Source organism: Berghia stephanieae, chromosome 3 (assembly GCF_034508935.2).
Source record: "Berghia stephanieae isolate SIO BIC M18660-M18661 chromosome 3, UCSD_Bste_1.3, whole genome shotgun sequence".
NCBI lineage: Eukaryota > Metazoa > Mollusca > Gastropoda > Nudibranchia > Aeolidiidae > Berghia > Berghia stephanieae.
Window position 1 is genome coordinate 9133078 of NC_088362.1, and position 18908 is coordinate 9151985.

Here is an 18908-nt window from a genome sequence, read left to right on the forward strand (position 1 = left end):
CTGCGTCCCAAAGAAAAAAGAGAATCTCTTAGAATCCGTCCTGCGTCCCACTGACAGTTCGCTTTGATTGCGCACGAACATTGGAGTTTGCGTCCGAATTGCAACGGGAGAATATTCAGACTCGACTCCGAATTGCAACTTCGGGTCTAGTAGCGCGCAGGTCCAATATTGAGGACGAGCATAACTGAGTCAGTGGGGCGATGGTCCAGTATTGAGGATGAGTTGGCTTTGACGCCAAGCGCGCCAGTCCATTATTGAGGACAAGATCAACCCCGTCCTAGTTTATGAATGGAGTTGTTAACCTTTCTATATTTAGAAATGCAGTAAAAATTTAATTGATTCTGATTGGTCAATAATTTAGCTATGTCCTTCAACTTGTTGAAGGCAAGTTAGTGGCCTTTCAAGTCATAAACAAAGCCAACAAAGAGCCCCCCCCCCCCCTCCCCCCCCACCACCATGCCCCTACCACGCCGTTTTGCATGCTCTGGTCATCTGTTACATCTCAAACAAAGGACACAAAGAAATAATGTTACCCACGTGTGTGTGTTTGTAGAAAATTCCTTTATTACATGTGTGCATCTGTACGTGGGCTCTTGGTGTGTATATGCGTGTGTTAGACGAAAACTAGGCTAATGTGTGTAGCAATAAGGTGTAAAGCCTTGCTCCCTCTCATTCCACCACTCAATTATTCGTAATAGAAAGTTGACTGTTGCAGGTTTCATAAATTCTTACTAAGTTTGCTCTCTCAATAAATATCTTATTTCTCTTTAAGAAAATGTAAAGGTTGTACCATAAATTATTGCTATTAGCTCAAAAAAGTATTATTCTGGGATGGGTGTAAATATTGAAAAACTCCATTGTTTCAACTGATCAGCTGTAGCAACTAGGCACTGTCCAGTGTAGCTTCCGGAATGCAAGGCCGCGTCACTTGAGTTAAATATTAGTGATGAGACTATGGTTAGCACCCAGCCTACAAGTCAAACTCTCATTTGATGACATTCCTCATGAAAACTGAATTAATAGACTACAATTATTTTGCTGGGTTTTTTTTACTGAGAGGCTTGTAGAATTTTATTCTTTTAAGTGGAGTGTTCACCTTCATCAAAATGTTAACTTACGTGTGCAAGGTACGCATCCCACCTGTCCATACCAATGATATCTTTAGAGTGTCGGGAAGCTTTGCATCAAATTCATCTATAGTGATAATATATTTTCCGCCGCCATCATTCTGGTTAAATAGAACATTAATATGAATCAATATGTCTTCACTGTGGTTTAGATTTGGTTTGGGTTTCAATGAGATGAATTGTAAATTTATACACAACGAACATAACAACCGGTTGATATTTTGTTTAGACAAGAAGTGACTCCTTTTATTCATTTCTGCTACAATGTTTTAAGGCCGTACCGTGATCATAATATTAATAATATAAACAATAATAATGCTCGTAATATTAAATAATACATGCCTTTAATTACGATTATATAGCAGGGATATAAACCCATAATGACTCTCCGTAGCTTTCAAATGGTTTCAGTCAACTATTATAATTATATAGGTTTGATAAGAAATTAAGTTTAAGAAAATGAACAGTGTAGTGATCTATGTCAAATCCTTCATAACTTTCTCGGGATTTTAAAAAAAAAACTCAATACATATTTTCTCAAGGTGTCTCCCAATACTTTTATGATTTGATTATATAAGCATAATTAGAGTTCCCATCTGCTATAGTTACAACAAGGGCCAAGTATGACAATGAATAAATTAAAGCCCAGCGGATAGGCGTGAGATGCGATAGGGCGAATAATTAATCGACCGTCCGGCGATCAAAGGAGCATAATAAAAGTTTACACAAGATTCCCTGACGCCAGCCATAATGATGTACCAGTTAAATCCTGGCACTGGCGAATCATCCTGGAACATCATTGGTTTCTGGGATTCACTAACTCCAGCCATATGTATAATAAGCAAATAATCAGCTAACTCAGTCTCTCTCCCTTTCCACCACTCTATCACTTATTTGCTATAGTGGTGAACTCGGAATTCTATTTAGCAGTAAATATTGTGTGGACAGGAGTATGTAATAATTATATCAATCTTATAGCTGTGAACTTACTTTGTGTTATTATCAATTAATGCCATTTAAAGATAGAATGTGTAGTGAATAATAATAAGTAATATAGTGTTTTCGCCTGGGCTGTAAGTAGATACAACCTATAAAATAACAGAAATCGATAACTCATGTTCTTAACAGAAATTGATAATTCTTGTTATGAAAATAAAATATTTCATTCAGTCTCTTTATCTATATATGTTCATATTATCGTATATGTATGTATGCCTTTTAAATGAATGAATTACATTACATGAATTGCATTTAGAAATTTGCGATCGATAATACGCGATAGTGCTATAATGTATTTATATGTATTGATTCTCATGCTCGCATTTTTTACTGATCTTTCCCTATCCCACTAACCTTCCTGTACCCCATTAATTAAATTAAGGAGCATGGCTAACAAAATTTAGATTAGTGGTGATGTCAAGGGTGTTTATTGAAAATCCTCACGACATTACTGCTCATAAGGAATATAAAAATGTCGCAATTAGTCAAAGATTTGCTCCGGTATTTTGACAGATTGGGGTACCAAGTAAATGCCCATTTGATTACAAGCTAATCCATCTATCAAGTGAGCCACTGGGACAACCGAAGAATGAAAAAGGCTCCTCCATAAAATAAACGGGCAGAAGAAACCTTAAAGTCGCCCTCCCAACAGATAAGGATCCCATTAAAATAAATTGAGTAGTGAACCAGAAAGGATGAAATTAACTAACATAGCCAAACTTTAGTTAATTAAAATGTACTATTATTATTTTGGCTACTTGTGTGCTAACCTCTTATCATGTATGGCAATTCTGTTGATTTATATTAGAGTATTTCTGCTTTAAACGGGGATTAATACTTACCTTCTTAACCTATCTATCATTATATAACGTGTCAATAATCTACCACTACTTCTACTACTTATTTCTTGAAGAAAACTGGGTAATGTAACTGTTGCTGCTCGAAGCTCGAAGGAATAAATAATAATGTGAAATTGAATGTAAGCTTCAATTTGATTACAAAACAGATCAAATGAACGTTTCGGGTTTCCCCTTTAACAACAAAACAGGATGAATGAAACACCACAGATGAATGAGATAATGCGGTAGTGGCGTAGTTAAGATGAATAAACAAAACATCGGTTGCCGGAAATAGTATGCTTCTTTGTGAGGAAGCACGAATTAAAATAGAATGCTAGATATTTCTAAAATGTGCGTAATTAATCAAGTGAAAAGAGGGGAGGCGGGGAGGAACGGTGTAATGCAGTTTAGAAAGCGAAATATAAAAACAGTGTAGACTATTGTTGGAAAATAAATAGACAATGGAATTGAAAATAACTACAAAAAAAAGATAAATAAATAAATAAGGGATGTCAGTATAAGTATAATCATTAGTGACAGCAGCAGCAGAAGGAACAGTAATCACTTTTAGTAGTAGTAATAGTAGTAATAGTAGTAGTAGTAGTAGTAGTAGTAGTAGTAATAGTAGTAGTAGTAGTAGTAGTAGTAGTAGTAGTAGTAGTAGTAGTAGTAGTAGTAGTAGTAGTTGCTGTAGTCAAAGTAGTAATGATACTGATATATAATAAAAGGAAATGAAGATGGATGGCCGGGAGAGTCGGGGGGGGGGGGGGGGGGGGGGGGGGGGTGGAAAGAGACAAATGTAGTATAATATTTATATTAGGTCCAGTATCGAGCTCATGCCGTGAGGTGAAAGGGTGTTCAGTTTTAGGATCAGTTCTGCCTCCCTATATTTTCTATGTTGTTTGGTGGTGTGACAGAACTGAAGGACGACAACTTGGATGTCGTGCAATCCTCGTTGACTGGACCCATTGAAGTCGTGGGCGACAGATTTGTCCTCGTCGTTTTCAATAGACCGCAGATGTCCAAACATGTCGCTTAGTCTCTTGCCAGTTTCTCCCACGTATGTCTTGTGGCAACGTTTGCAGATTATAGCGTTAATTAGATTACGATCTGTGCAGGTGAATGAGTGTCGGATGTACACACTTTATCCGGGAATTTGATGGAATTTTCCACGAATAAGTGTGGGCATGTCCTGCATCTGCAACATCCACAAGGCTCCGTCTTACGTTGAGTACCGGCCATATCCTACGTCAAGCGGCTCCTAACTAGTATGTCCCTCATATTACGGTCCCGTCTGTAGGCGATTAGCGACGGTACGTTGAATATATCCCTCGTTTCTACATTCCTGAAGAATCTGACGGTAGCTGGTTTTTTAAATTTTGATGACTTCCTTGTTGTGTGGATGATTAGTAATGACTAGGATATGTCTGTCTGTTTTGCTGTCATTGTTGTCAACTGGTTTCATGGCAGCTTCCCTAGAGATATTTTGGATTTTGTCAACCGCTTGTTTTAAAATGGATTCAGGATAATGGCGGTTGCGGAAAAAGTCAAGCATTTTATCCTTCTCTACCGTGAAGTCCTCATCATGCAATAAATCTAAACAAGTTTTAGTTTTTCTTCAAAGTAAAAGTTCAGAAGGTGTAAATCCAGTTGTTATTTGAGGTATTTCTCTGTATTTCAGTAGAAACCTGGTCAAAGTCTCTGGTAAACAACCATTGTTAATGTTAATCTTATTCATATCTGATTTGAAGGTTGCAACAGCTCTCTCTCTCTGCTAATCCATTTGTGGATTGGTGATGAAGGGTTGACTTTATGAACTCGATGCCGGTGCAACGAAAAAGATTTTCAACTTCTTAGATTATAAACGATAGGCTCGTGGACAAATGATGAAATAATTTTGTTAAGCAGTTCATGTGTTGCAAAGAAGTAAGAAGCTGGAAAATTGTGTCAGAACTAATCCGTTTCATCGGATGAATATCAATCCACTTTGAATGCGAAATAGCAATGATTAAGAACATATGACCTAAGAATGAACCAGCAAAATCCATGTGAAGCCTACATCATGGTTGAGTTGGGTAGTTCCACGAATTCAAATGTGAGTACTGGTGAATTCTGAAAACTTTGACAATTTACAGAAGATTTGGCATAGAATTCGAAATTGTAATCAATTTTAGGCCACGACATATAACTCTTTACTTGCATTTTCATTATATGCCAAAGTGACCCTCGTGAATTTTTGCGAGAATACTTTTTCAAAGCATTGTGGGAACAATAACTCGAATACCCTCTACAGCAAACATCTATTGTCGATGCTTAATTCCACTTTTCTTGTGAAGCAACGACGGAATTTTCGAACAATGTTGGTGGGTCACAGATAGCGATGTGCGACAATTACGTAGATCCGCCGAAGTATTGGATCATTAGATGTTTTGGATGGAATGTGGGCCCTGATAATAGATAGATCGTTGAGAATTTGGAATACCCGATGTATGTCTTCTGGGAATGATGTTGGGGCTCCTTTACATACAGGGGTAACCGACCCTACATCGTTGTAATGGGTAGGCATGTTTCATTTTAGAAACATAAGCACTCAAGATGATACGTCAAAGCTGAATTCGAGATGATGCATGGTCCGGTATTGGTTTGTTTTCAACAAACACAACAAGAAGAGACTTGTGATCCATTTTGACTGTGACATACTGACCAAATATGTATTTGTTGAATTTAAGCAGTCCAACAATGATTGATAAACTTCTTTATTCAGTTGAGAGTAATGTTGTTCCGCATTATCTATTGACCTGGAAGCGTACGCTATTGGCTTTTTTGTTCCATCGTTGAAATGTACGAAAGTATGTCAGAGGCAATCCTGGGCGATGCATCACATGAGAAAATGAGGGACGTTGAGATCGAAATGGACAAGCAGATTCTTTCGTGAGAAACTACGCTTTGAACCTTCAAATGTTGGTGTTCTGGGACCGTTTTTGTGAACGCGGACTAGCGCTTAGTCTCTGACTTAAGTGGCGATTTTGGACTTTTATGAAATAAATGAATTACCTATATTGGGTTAAAAAAAATAATTCTGTATAGTCATTAATTATACGGTAAAAAAACAACATTTTTGTTGAAAAATATAAATTATCTGTGTTAATACCCGTTTTGCAACCAATTTTGGGGGTCTGGCATAAACAATATAACATTCTTTTGGCAAACGTTCCACAAAAACTTATTAAGGAATGACCTCCATATCCTTTCCTCTTATCAACTTTGTAAGTGTGTCGCCATAGATAGATTTTACGACCTTAACTTATGGAATTTTAATTAAAACATTACACAATTGAGAATCATATTGTTATTACAAAATTGATGTTAAAATGCATAGTTTGGATTATAATTCTAAATACAAATACTTTATCAAAAAAAATCTCTCCATGGCGACATACTACATTATTTTTTTGATAACTGTGGTGATTTTCAGACAATTTCACTGAATAGATTCTGAGAAACGTTTGACACAGTATCCCATACCCTTAGAAAATGACATATTGAGAAAATGGCAAAATAGCTTTCCGTTTTTCACACTTTTCTTACTACCTGTACCCTTTTTGACTGTGTATTTCGAGCCTTTATAGTATGCTTTAAAAATGTGGACTTCAATAATATATTGAAAGCTTTACCTAATAATTAGACCCAGACCGCGCCTTTAGTCAAAAAGACTTGAAAAAAAATCGGATTTTATGAGAGCTGACCAAGTAATTCCCGGTCTAAAATCATAACTCCGTCGGACTTCAAGTTTGGCCACGTTTATCTCATATCTTTTTAGGCCGAGTCAAAGCTTAGTCTGAGACTAGTTACTAGGGTACATCATAGCGCCAACAAAGATAGCAGCTATTTTTAGATTTAGAGCTTTGATTCGGAAGGAAAATACTCGGTAACGAATGAAAATGGCAAAAAGTGTCCTGTTGCTATTGACACTGGCTTTAAAAAACTGCAAGATAAGGGCAGCTCGTCGAACATACACATTTTTGTGAGTAAAAACTAAAACTATAAACGGTTAATCGGGCTCGTGAGTTGCGAGTGAACGGAGACTCGAAATCGACAAAGAACACCCCCCACCCAAATTTTTTTATTATTTTAAATTAGAAAGTATAGTGGAGACAAAAGTTATTCTGTTGGCATTGTAACTGACTGAATTACTCTGAGTAATCAAAGCGCACTTTCTCTTTTGTTTTTTTATTTTAATGGGTTTTTTTGGTTCAATTTGTTTACATTTTAATGTAACTTTCATTAGCCTGAAAATATACTTGACAGTCGAACACGGACATCATTGTAGTCTGATCATTCGACAGACAATATCACGTGACTTGATTCACACTGACAAAAGTAATAAGTTCAAATATGAAACGGAACCATATGATATATTAACTATACCATACGTGTTGCTAATTTCCTCTTTAGAAATCTTTTGCATTGACAGTATGAAGGCTGATATCTTACCTACCATCGTGTACTTGATGTTACCAGCACAAAAAATCCGAATTAGTCACCGTCCTTACAACGCCCACTTTTAGGCAAGAGCCTAGATAGTTAGAATCTATGAAAACGTTCATAAAATTCGATTTTTAGTCACTTACTTCTGTTAAGACTAGCAAGCCACATACTAGTTATACTTATAACTATAAAATCTAGCCTCTAACATAAAATTGGGCCCTGGTGTTCGTTTCCAGGCAGTGTTCTCTTCCATAGATCGTTCAACTGGGCCATGCGATGCGATATATTTGATAAGAACTTCAGTTAGTAGTTCAGCACATTAAGGTAAGTTATTAACTCCTGAAGAGATGTTGGTTCTGGTGCTTTGAGTGTGGCTCCGACCTTCGTTGGCCGTGGCAAGATTCCGTTATAAAAGAGACGATAGCCTAGTCATTTGTCGTTCTTTGTGAATTCACATTTTGATTTTTTAATGTTCAATCCTCTTTTTTGACAATGTTTCAGTACAGCTTCTGATGTTTTTAGATCTATTTATGATGAATGTCTTATTGTTAAATATGCTGACAATACAGACATTTTGGGGGTTTTGAAAAGCCAAGAATCAGAAAATTATTATGTAAGCTAAATTAAACATGTGAATTGGTGTCAGACAAAATGCCTTGGACTTATTGTATCAAAAACAAAAGAACAAATCTTTGATTTCAAAAAGAGTCAGGTTCCTCCAAATGCCATTGAAATTAAAAATTACAAACTGGAACTTTTCACGCAATTCAATTATTTAGGAGTGATCCTTGACGAATCACTTAATTTCAAATTTCATGTAGATGGCATCTCTGAGAAACTATGTCAAATAATGTATATTCTTCGAAAATGTAGAAATTTTGGTTTTAGCAGAAAGACAATGTAAGACACTATAAGGTGCTCTCAATCCAGATACTCATTTTAGACCTCAGTAAAGAGCCTTATCCAAAATATTCAACTTTGCACCGTTCTTTGCGGGACTCGAACCCCGGACCTACAAGTCAATATCCAAGCACCTTACCAAGGCCATAAAGCAATCATCATCATCATGATCATCCTCATTAATATTCATGATAAAAAAATAAAAAAATAAATAAAATAAAATTCCCTTTATTCATCCCCATGGGAGAATTTGTCTTTAGGGTATATCCTAAGGTAAGACTGGAATAACCCAGGCGTCAGCCGCAGAGCAGCGCCGCAAAGTGAGCTAGGGCGAAGTGACTTGCTCAAGGTCACACAACGCAGCGGCGGGTGATTGAACTCGGTACCTTTCGGGTAGGAAACAAAGACCGTACCACTGAGCCACGCTGCCCCTTTTGATGATCATCATTATAATCATCATCATCATCATCATCATCATCATCATCATCATCATCATCATCATCATCATCATCATCATCATCATCATCATCATCATCATCATCATCATCATCATCATCATCATCATCATCATCATCCGGATTTCTTCTATTTCCAGAGGATGAATGCTATGTCCTTTCGTCTCTTCTTTATCGAGGGTGAGGTTTTATAAAACATTATCAAACATTACGAATGTTGAAATGTTTCATTTTATAAACAAAAACGTTACCTTAAAATTCCAGATGCAGTATCCGTCTTTGTTTGAATCAATGTTGTAGACCTCATTGTGGTCTCTGAGTCTTATGTCCTTTTTGCATCCTTGTGTAAAAAAAAATACAATTGATATGTAATGAAAAGACTTCTCCAGCCAGGATTAACAGAAATATACTAACACCATGGCTTGATCAAAACGCTCAGATTTTGATCTGGAAATATTTCTGCAAGTTGCATGGCGCTGGTATCATTATTATTCCATGTCATTTCAGAATATTATTTTAAAAAATTATTAACTGAATCTGGTACTTGCAGGGGCTTTTCAAAATGAAAAAAACAAATAACAATAGATAGAAAAAGACGTTCACGATGAAAATCAAGGTTTTTACAAGTCATAAACTACTTGAGAGATATATTTAAGACTTTTTACAGCATTCTAAATCATATCTAAAGACTAAAAACGTTTTTAGGTACGATTTATGATAATGTCATGTTGTCTAATTTTCAATTATGCAGTATTCCTCTTTGTTGTTAACAAACTTTCCAGTTCGAGTTGGCCTCCATCTTGTTTTAGGTCGGGTTGGGAATGACGTTCTACAGCAAATCCTGCAATGCTATGCTATGCACAAATAATGCATTTCAACCTCATTCTTTTGAATAGGAAGTCTCTACAGACAAATTTTGGTTGCAATGAACGAAATCTATTGATAAATCAGGTCAACACAGCCATTTGATATCGCTTTCTGATCGTGAAAGATTTGACGGCGGCCGGCAAACAAACAGAGGACAAAAGGCGTGGCATGCTGCTTTGTGTTATGTACAAAGTCACATGGCGTAGTGATATGGGCTGTCAAACTATCTCAAATGATTCTCAAAACGGACGCGCTTTCATTTTCTTATTTTCTGTTATTTTCTCGCATTCTGCCAAAAATCGACTTTATTTCTATAGCCTCAAATTTTAAGACTTTAAAGAAGTCCAATAAAACATAAATGTTATGGACTATATATACATGACACACACAGTGATGATTACACGAGTTGGCCAACTTATTCCCATTCACCGTTAAATTCCGGTTTTTTAAATAAATAATTCTGTAAGATAATCCCAAATCTTTACATACGTCACATCAATGAAAAGAAGATAAAAAAAGAAGAAAAAATAGCAAAACAAATAACAAAAATTAAAATTAAAATAACTAAAAAACAAACCAAAGTTGTGTTGGAAATGTGGCGAAATTTTGTCACATCACTGGCATTTGGCACATTTCGGCACCCCTGGATTCACATATAAACAACTAATAATTCTGCATAAACCAATATGAAAATAGACATGTGGCAGTCGAAAGAAAAGATTGTTAAGGTGAAAATATTTAGACCAAAAAAATCCCAACGAAACCGGCGCTCAGTATTGACCTATGTGCACCTGCGCTTGTAGGTCAGTAGTGACCAATAGCCACTCCAATTATCAATCTCAATTCTTGATTGCTTTGATGAAACATTTATACTTTTTGGATGCGATTTAGACAAAAATGAGACTTTTTAAAAAGCTCAAACAGAATAATTGTATTTTAAAAAGACGGGTGGTTTCCATTCATCTTATAAACTAAATAAACAAATATTGAACGGGTGATCAGTGTGTTTACATAAATTATAGTTAAGAAAATGAATACCAAAAATATTATAAGAAAATTGTCGTGATTTTCAAAATCACACAGGTCTTCACCAACAACATAATTTTACAACCCTTCCTAAATTACAAGACAGCCGACCTTAAAGATTTTATAACACTGAATTAATTACAGACCAGCCAAGAGACCAGAATTATGCCAGGTACCTGCCTAATTTATAGCCGCGGTCGACGCGATCTAGATAAAAAAGTCGGGCTGTGACTAACACTGCCATCCTCTTAATCAAGTTTATGATAGCAATAAAAAAGTATCCAATTCTAAGATTACTCATAATGACGTCGTTAATATCTTATTGATTGACCAGTAAAACCTCGTGTCGAAACACTTGAAAATGTGATTGGATCCGGCTAAATGATCAGTAGAACTCAAGTATAAAAAATCCGTGAACATAATTGGTTCCTGCGATTGAATCAACTCAGGCCATTTTGAGATAAAAGAAAGATGCATAAGCCAAACTAAGTCAAACTCGTTCTTTTTCTCATTTCAGCACTCGAGAATCAGACATGTAATTGTGACCAATACTTGAAATCATATTTAGCAGAATATACGGTGTGATTGAGGGTATGGATTACTTATATCAATCTTATAACTGTGGACTTAAATTGCTTTATGATTAATTAATGCGATTTAACACTATTTTGTGTAGTGAGTAATAATTAATATAGTGTTTTCGACTGGACCGTAAGTAGACGCAACGCATCAAATAATTGACATTAATAACAATATAACAAAAATGTTTCATTCACTCTCTATATCTATATATGTATATATAATTGTACATGTATGTATGTATAACTTTGAAATGACTGAATTACATTCACGTTAATTCCATTTTACAAATGTGCTATCGCTTATGTGGTATAGTAATATTTTGAATTGATATTTATTGATTCTAATGCTCTCTTTGGTTACTTATTTTTCCACATCCCACTAACCTAATTGTATCCCGCCAGGGCTATTTATTAATTATTATTATTATTTATTATTATTATTATTATTATTATTATTATTATTAATTATTATTATTATTATTATTATTATTATTATTATTATTATTTATTATATTATTATTATTATTATTTATTATTATTATTATTATTATTATTATTATTATTATTATTATTATTATTATTATTATTATTATTATTATTATTATTATTATTATTATTATATTATATTATTATTATTATTATTATTATTATTATTATTTATTATATTTTATTATTATTATTATTATTATTATTATTATTGTTATTATTATTATTATTATTATTATTATTATTTATTTATTATTATTATTATTATTTTATTGTTATTATTATTATTATTATTATTATTATTATTATTATTATTATTGTTGTTATTATTATTATTATTATTATTATTATTATTATTTTTTTAAATTGTAATAATTATTAATATTATTATTATTATTATTATTATTATTATTATTATATTATTATTATTATTATTATTATTATTATTATTATTATTATTATTATTATTATTATTATTATTATCATTATCATTATCATTATTATTATTATTATTATTATCATTATTATTATATTATTATTATTATTATTATATTATTATTATTATCATTATTATTATTATTATTATTATTTAAAAATGAGATCATTGGTGTTATCAAGAGCTGTTAATTGAAACTCTTTCAACAACACTGGGAACACCCACGTTTTGCAACCATTCAAGGTTTTACTCCTATATATTCTCAGATCTGGATATCTATCTGGTCACCCATTAATCTTACCCAAGGAATGGGTATCAGGCTCTTCACGAATCAAATGATGTTTTGGCCCGATCAAAGAACGACGATGAAACCATTCACGAACTGAGCCAGTAAAATAAACGATCTCAACAAATAATCTAAGAACAATTAACACTATAACTGAACAACCGAACGAGAGAGAATGAAAATTAACTTACCCATAGCCTAACTTTGATTGATTAAAAAGCTACTATTATACTTTTGTTTAATTATGTGTTAGCGTGTTATTGCGTGAGGCTATCTAATTGATTTATATTAAACCATTTCTGCTTTAACGGGAATTAATACTTATCTTATGAACCTGATCTATTCCTATATAACGTGCCACATCTACCACTATTAAAATCCAAAGCGTGTGTCTAACTTTATATGTACTATGGAAATAGTATTTGGACTCCCTTATTTAAGCAACAGTCTGTTAACGCTGTGAACGTACAAAGACTCACTGCGAGACTTGTACCTGACATTTGACATCTCACCTATTTAGAATGATTAGCCAAAGTATCTAAATTTGCCTTCACTAAAATATTATAGAATAAGATGTGACCTTATTCATATATATATATATATATATATATATATATATATATATATATATATATATATATATATATATATATATAGACTCGTGCATTGTTCTTACAATATAGATTATAAATATTTTTTTAATTATTCGCATGTTACAAACACTAGGGGAGATAAATTTAAGATATTTGTTGAAAGATGCAATTCGTCTATAAGGAAAAATAATCTAATTCAAAGGTCTGTGACAAAGTTTGAGAGAAAAAATTATAATTCAATTAATGATGTTAAGAATGCCATTGATAAAGATCTTACCAACATTATATTTGATTATGACGATTAATGTAAAATAACATTGGATATTATTATTATAAGAAAAAAAGGTAAATGATATAGATGAAGTATTCACCTGACCAATAGCCAATCCCCAGCGGAGAGGCTATAGATCAGAACTGACCAATGGGCGATACGCCAGTTCATCAATACTAAGCATAGCTCTGGCCTATTTCAGTTGGTGGCTTGCCATATATTCGAAACAATATTCAAGAGATTTCAAAGTAATAATATATAGAATGTTAGAGTAACTAAACTTAATATTTTCTCACTGACAAAAAATAGGTGTTAGGAGGTCAGCAGTGACACACATAGGACTGCTAGATAGAGCCTATTGATCAGTACTCACCAATAGCACTAGCCATTGAGAAATACGACCCAGTACTTAGATTTATTTACTTCCAACATGTAGTTAAATTTTTTCTTACTCAAACAAAGACCACAGCTAGAACGACAGTTTAATTGTAGAGCTGGATAGTCACTGCAGTCGTGATTAGGAAGTCCTTTAACCAGAGCAGGGCAAGTGTTAAGGTAATCAAAGCATTGCTTTAAATCTGTGAAAGAAAAATTAAGTCATTTTCATTCTTCACTAAGTGATATTATTCTTTGTGATAAATTATTATATATTTTCATATTTTGAAACCATTTTAAATTCATGTCTTTCAGTACTATTAACAATTGAGTAGAGAGGTACCAGAAGGCGGGAATCGAGTTCATGACCAGACTGTTACACACTCTTTACATGGCCACTCTTCCAAAATAAAGTACTTTCAGAGGCATGCACTCACGACCTTACTGTGGGATCAGAAAGAGACCAATAACCAACATTGAGCAAGTTAAGCGAATTTGTTTTTCAAAGTAAAGAAAAAATAATTGTATTTACAGCTTGGCATTTTCAGGCCAAACGAATTTAACCTTACATTTTAATTTCACTATCAGTTTGAAAATGGGGCCTCTATTAAAAAATATAACAATTCACTTCACGTGGTCAAAATAATTCAATAATATGCTTTTAAATAATTGCACATAAGAGCAGGTCTGATCACTGAGCGCAATTAATTATGGACTTGTTTTATTATTGTTATAAAATGGGCATTGTCGTGCGTTGGTTTGACAGTATTTTCATGACAGCAATGAGTCCGTAATAAATTGAGTTATTAGACTTGTAAATAAGTATACGTCGGCTATTGGACTTATATGAGCTACCTTGTTCTTTTAAAGAATACTACTATATACATTTAGAACGCGGCGAATTTTCAAAAAGAATATTTTAAAAGTTTGTTTTTATTTTATTTAATATATGTATTTTATTAATCCCAAGAAAAGAATGTATTTTCCCGTGAAAGAACCACTCTCAGCAGCCATAAGAACAACGAGTTTATATGAGCCAGTTTGAAAAAGCTCTTCAAAAGAAATATTATGATGGAGGAGAGAGGATGCACCCTTCGTAAATGCCAACATATATAGTCAAACTTGATGTAACTCAAGATTTCTTTTTTTCTTCTGACATCCTTATCCATACAATTATGAAGGAGATACTTGATTTAATGCTCAACGCGTGAATTTAATAATTGACAGCACCGTCATAAACAATTCTTGGTCGCTCTGAGCGCATACAACATGGCACAGCGCTTGTCGTCACCACAATGACATTGGCTGCCCGAACGAAGAAAAAAAAGAAGAAGAAGAAGAAGAAGAAGAAGAAGAAGAAGAAGAAGAAGAAGAAGAAGAAGAAGAAGAAGAAGAAGAAGAATGCTCAGGCTATATATTGGTTGTCAAAATGAATTATCTTTACGAGACTATAAGTCCCATGTTATAAGTTATCAATAATGTTTTCTTCCGACTGGAATCTTTTTTTTTTAATTTTTATTTTAACCAGAAAACTTTTATTTCAACTAGCGATAAAATACAATGACCCTCTACTTGCCAAATCAAAGACTTCCTACAAGTCTCAGGTTTATGATTTTTGACACAAGCTGAGGGTTATTTTAACTGATTGATATCTGAAGTAAAAGTTTTTAAGCCAAAAAAGAAAAACCCAACAGACTGTGATTTGACAGAAGAAGCATCATCAATGATATATTGTCTATTGGTATGACACTCGTCTTCGGATCGGAAGGTCATTGGTTCGAGTCCTTCTCTGAGCGGCGCATAGTTGATTCATTGGAAAAGGCTCTTTACTCAAATTCACTCAGTGTACTCAGGCGTTAAATGAGATCTGTCTGTTAACAGCGCTGTCTCTGTCTGGAAAAAAAGAGATTTCGCCTAATAGTCATGTTCGTCCTACATGCCGCTGTTGGCTTGGGACCCTTGTAGAACTCTTTGAGCACGTTTACGTGATATTGCGCCGGGATATGAAACCTCAAATTTTTACAATGACTGACCCGTTGCTGAAAACTGGTAATATGTGACCCTTCGCCTCAAAACAGTATTAAGTCGGGCTGGTTAAGATGTTGAAAATTGAATTTATAGCCAGAAATATCAGATTTGTGCTGAGTTTGTATGTTTCATTGATGATAATGGATATCATATTTTAGGATGCTAATGCCAACAATTTATATTTTAGACCAGGTTAACATTTAATTCGGATTTTAAGCGTCTGGTTCGTTCCGACATAATACCGTTTTGAGACGATGGGTCACATATGTCGGCATGAATAGGCTGTCAAAAAGTGAGCAAAATGTTACAATGAGTAGAAGTATGAAATTTAGGGTACTCTGTTGTTTGTTTGTATTTATGAGTCTTTGGGCCCCAGTAAAAATGAAGATCATAAAGGAAAGGTGTAGGCACGAGGTTAATAGATTAATAGCACCATGCATAGAAAGAGGAAGATAAAGAGGGCTTTGTCAATAAGAAACAGAAGATCCCACGAGCAACCCTTCCTCGTGCTAATGTTGACATTACATAAAAGTCCCATCCAAGCACAAGCAAATGATTATGAAGGACACACTCAAATGTCAACAAAGTTCAAGATACAATACATAGAATTCAAAGTCAATAATTATAATAGAACATAACAGTAACAAGGAGATTAAGAAGAAGAAGAAGAAGAATGCTCAGGCTATATATTGGTTGTCAAAATGAATCATCTATAATAGACTATAAGTCCCATATTATAAGTTATCAATGATGTTTTCTTCCGACTGGAATCTTTTTTTTTTTAATTTTTATTTTAACCAGAAAACTTCAAATTTAAAATTTCAAATAGCGATAAAATACATCTCTCCAAAAAGGTATTATACATTTGATTGTATCGCCATAAGCTTAGTATCACCGCAATGACAAGGGAAAAAATATGATCATAATCCAGAACAGATATATATATATATATATATATATATATATATATATATATATATATATATATATATATATATATATATATATATATATATATATAGAGAGAGAGAGAGAGAGAGAGAGAGAGAGCAATATAAAAAAGGAAAACGTATATGGAGAAAGAAGGCTCAGCAAGTGAACTCCTGCCCATCATAGGAGGTCAGAAGACCCCAACAAATTCAGGGTACTCGCACATTATGAAACTATTTTCATTCTCCTGAATTAATTCTCAAAAAAATAAAATTACAAGCTTAACCAGAGTCGCATATATTTGACTTTCAGTTCAATGTACAGTATTCCCCAACATATTACAGGTTTGAATTGGTGTTCACATCAGGGGCCGGATATTTTCAAAAAGCACAGCATCTATCTATCGATCTTTGGTTAAAATTCTCACCCACAGTTGACCTTTCTTGACACACGTAGGGAAACCTTTTATTTTTACACCAGTCATCAGTCCATTTCTTGTTCTTTTCCATAACCATACAGTCGTCACCATCGGCTAAAAGCAGATAAAATAATGACAACAAGATGTTAATCTAAAAATATCAAGAGTTAAATCGCGCAATATTATCATCTTTAAAAAAATATGAGCTTTCATATAGCGCAATACCCACTTGATAAGCTCCAAGCGCTTTACAATTAAATCAAAACCAACAGTAAAACTCATCAAGTAAGGCGAGGAATGAAGCGCGTGAGGTGCTATTGCATTAAAAAACCATAGAAATCTCTGTTACCCTTTAGGGTAGTCATTTAAATCCTGATTATGGTGACACAATATGAGTAAAAAGCCTTTTTCTAAGGATAGTGAGTAATGCTATGGAATGTTTCCATCTCTAAAAAATTATGAGTTTTTATATAGAACAATATCCACTTCATCAGGTCTAGGCATTTTACGTTGTACCACATTGATTTGGGCGGGTGGGGGGAGGAGGAGGCGGTAAAGTGACATTCTAATGTGTTATCATTATTATTATTATTATCATTATTATTATTATTATTATTATTATTTATTATTATTATTATTATTATTATTATTATTATTATTATTATTATTACATTTATTATTATTATCATTACATTTATTATTATTAAAACCTTCATATATGCTTGACAAGTTAGTGGTTGATAGCGAAGCAAAGAGACTTCTGCTGAACGTTAAGAAAACATCTATGGTCTTTCATTCATCCTGTTTTGTTGATAAAGGGGAAACCCGAAACGTTCATTTGATCTGTTTGTGTAATTAAATTGAAGCTTACTTTCAATTTAATATTATCATTTATTTGTATTCACTTAATTACTTTAACGATTTCAGATCTACACTAAGTTTTCAACAGTTTTCATCTATTAACAACATCAAGTATTATTATTTCCCCTTTGATGCTTTTAATGTGATGGTTTCGGGTGGATAATACCCAGGTTTAACTTATGGCCACACCCTCAACTCTATCTGTCCAGTATAAACATCAATACAGAAATTCTTGAGTTAGGATCTGTCCGATTGGCTTTTTCAGCAAATCGTGCATTCATAATGATATTATTCACTTGATCAGATTAAGGTATTCGGATTTATAGAAATTTTAGATAAGTTTCACCGATTAACAACATCAACTAATATTACTGCTAATATTACTGTCCTTTTTATGCCATCGATGTGATAATTATTGCCCTGGGAAATATTTAGTTAAAAGTTATCGACAAACTGTCAATGAGAGCGATCTATATTCATGTTTTCGTCCAACCTATCTATTCATCGATCACATGAATTTTTGCTGTACAACAATTGGAGATTTCTCAATGTATCTAAACACGCTGCTTTCTTTATGAACATTGTAAACACACCCATGCATCATGATGAGCAAAATGACTAATTGTAACGTTCATTATTCTTAAAATGTGAACACTTTTCACTATATAAGTCATTTTGAGCACAATTTGCAATGTGACCAATGACCTCGAGCACATGGAAATGGAATATAGGTCGTGCCCATTGTATATGTCTAGCTTCGAGCCCGAACAAACCAAAAATAGACATATTATTATGATGGAATACTTGATAATGTTCGCGTCTGCTTTAGATTTTCATTTCACCTAGGATTAAAGTGGTTAAGACACCCATTTTCTTTCATGTAAGTTAGATCAGTGCATACTACTTAGTTTTGAATTATGGGCAAACTCTCAATTTTAACTA

At 33.6% G+C, this 18908-nt stretch overlaps 1 protein-coding gene across 1 annotated transcript in view; it reads right to left on the reverse strand.

The window, feature by feature from the left end:
• LOC144967119 (uncharacterized) overlaps positions 1-18908 on the reverse strand; it is a 113942-nt gene that overhangs the window by 22676 nt on the left and 72358 nt on the right. The window contains exons 33-36 of the mRNA XM_078903964.1: positions 17115-17219; positions 13807-13932; positions 9060-9148; positions 1119-1228 (exon numbers count right to left, since the gene is read on the reverse strand). Of these exons, the coding sequence (XP_078760090.1) occupies positions 1119-1228; positions 9060-9148; positions 13807-13932; positions 17115-17219 (430 nt within the window). The remainder of the gene's footprint in view (positions 1-1118; positions 1229-9059; positions 9149-13806; positions 13933-17114; positions 17220-18908) is intronic.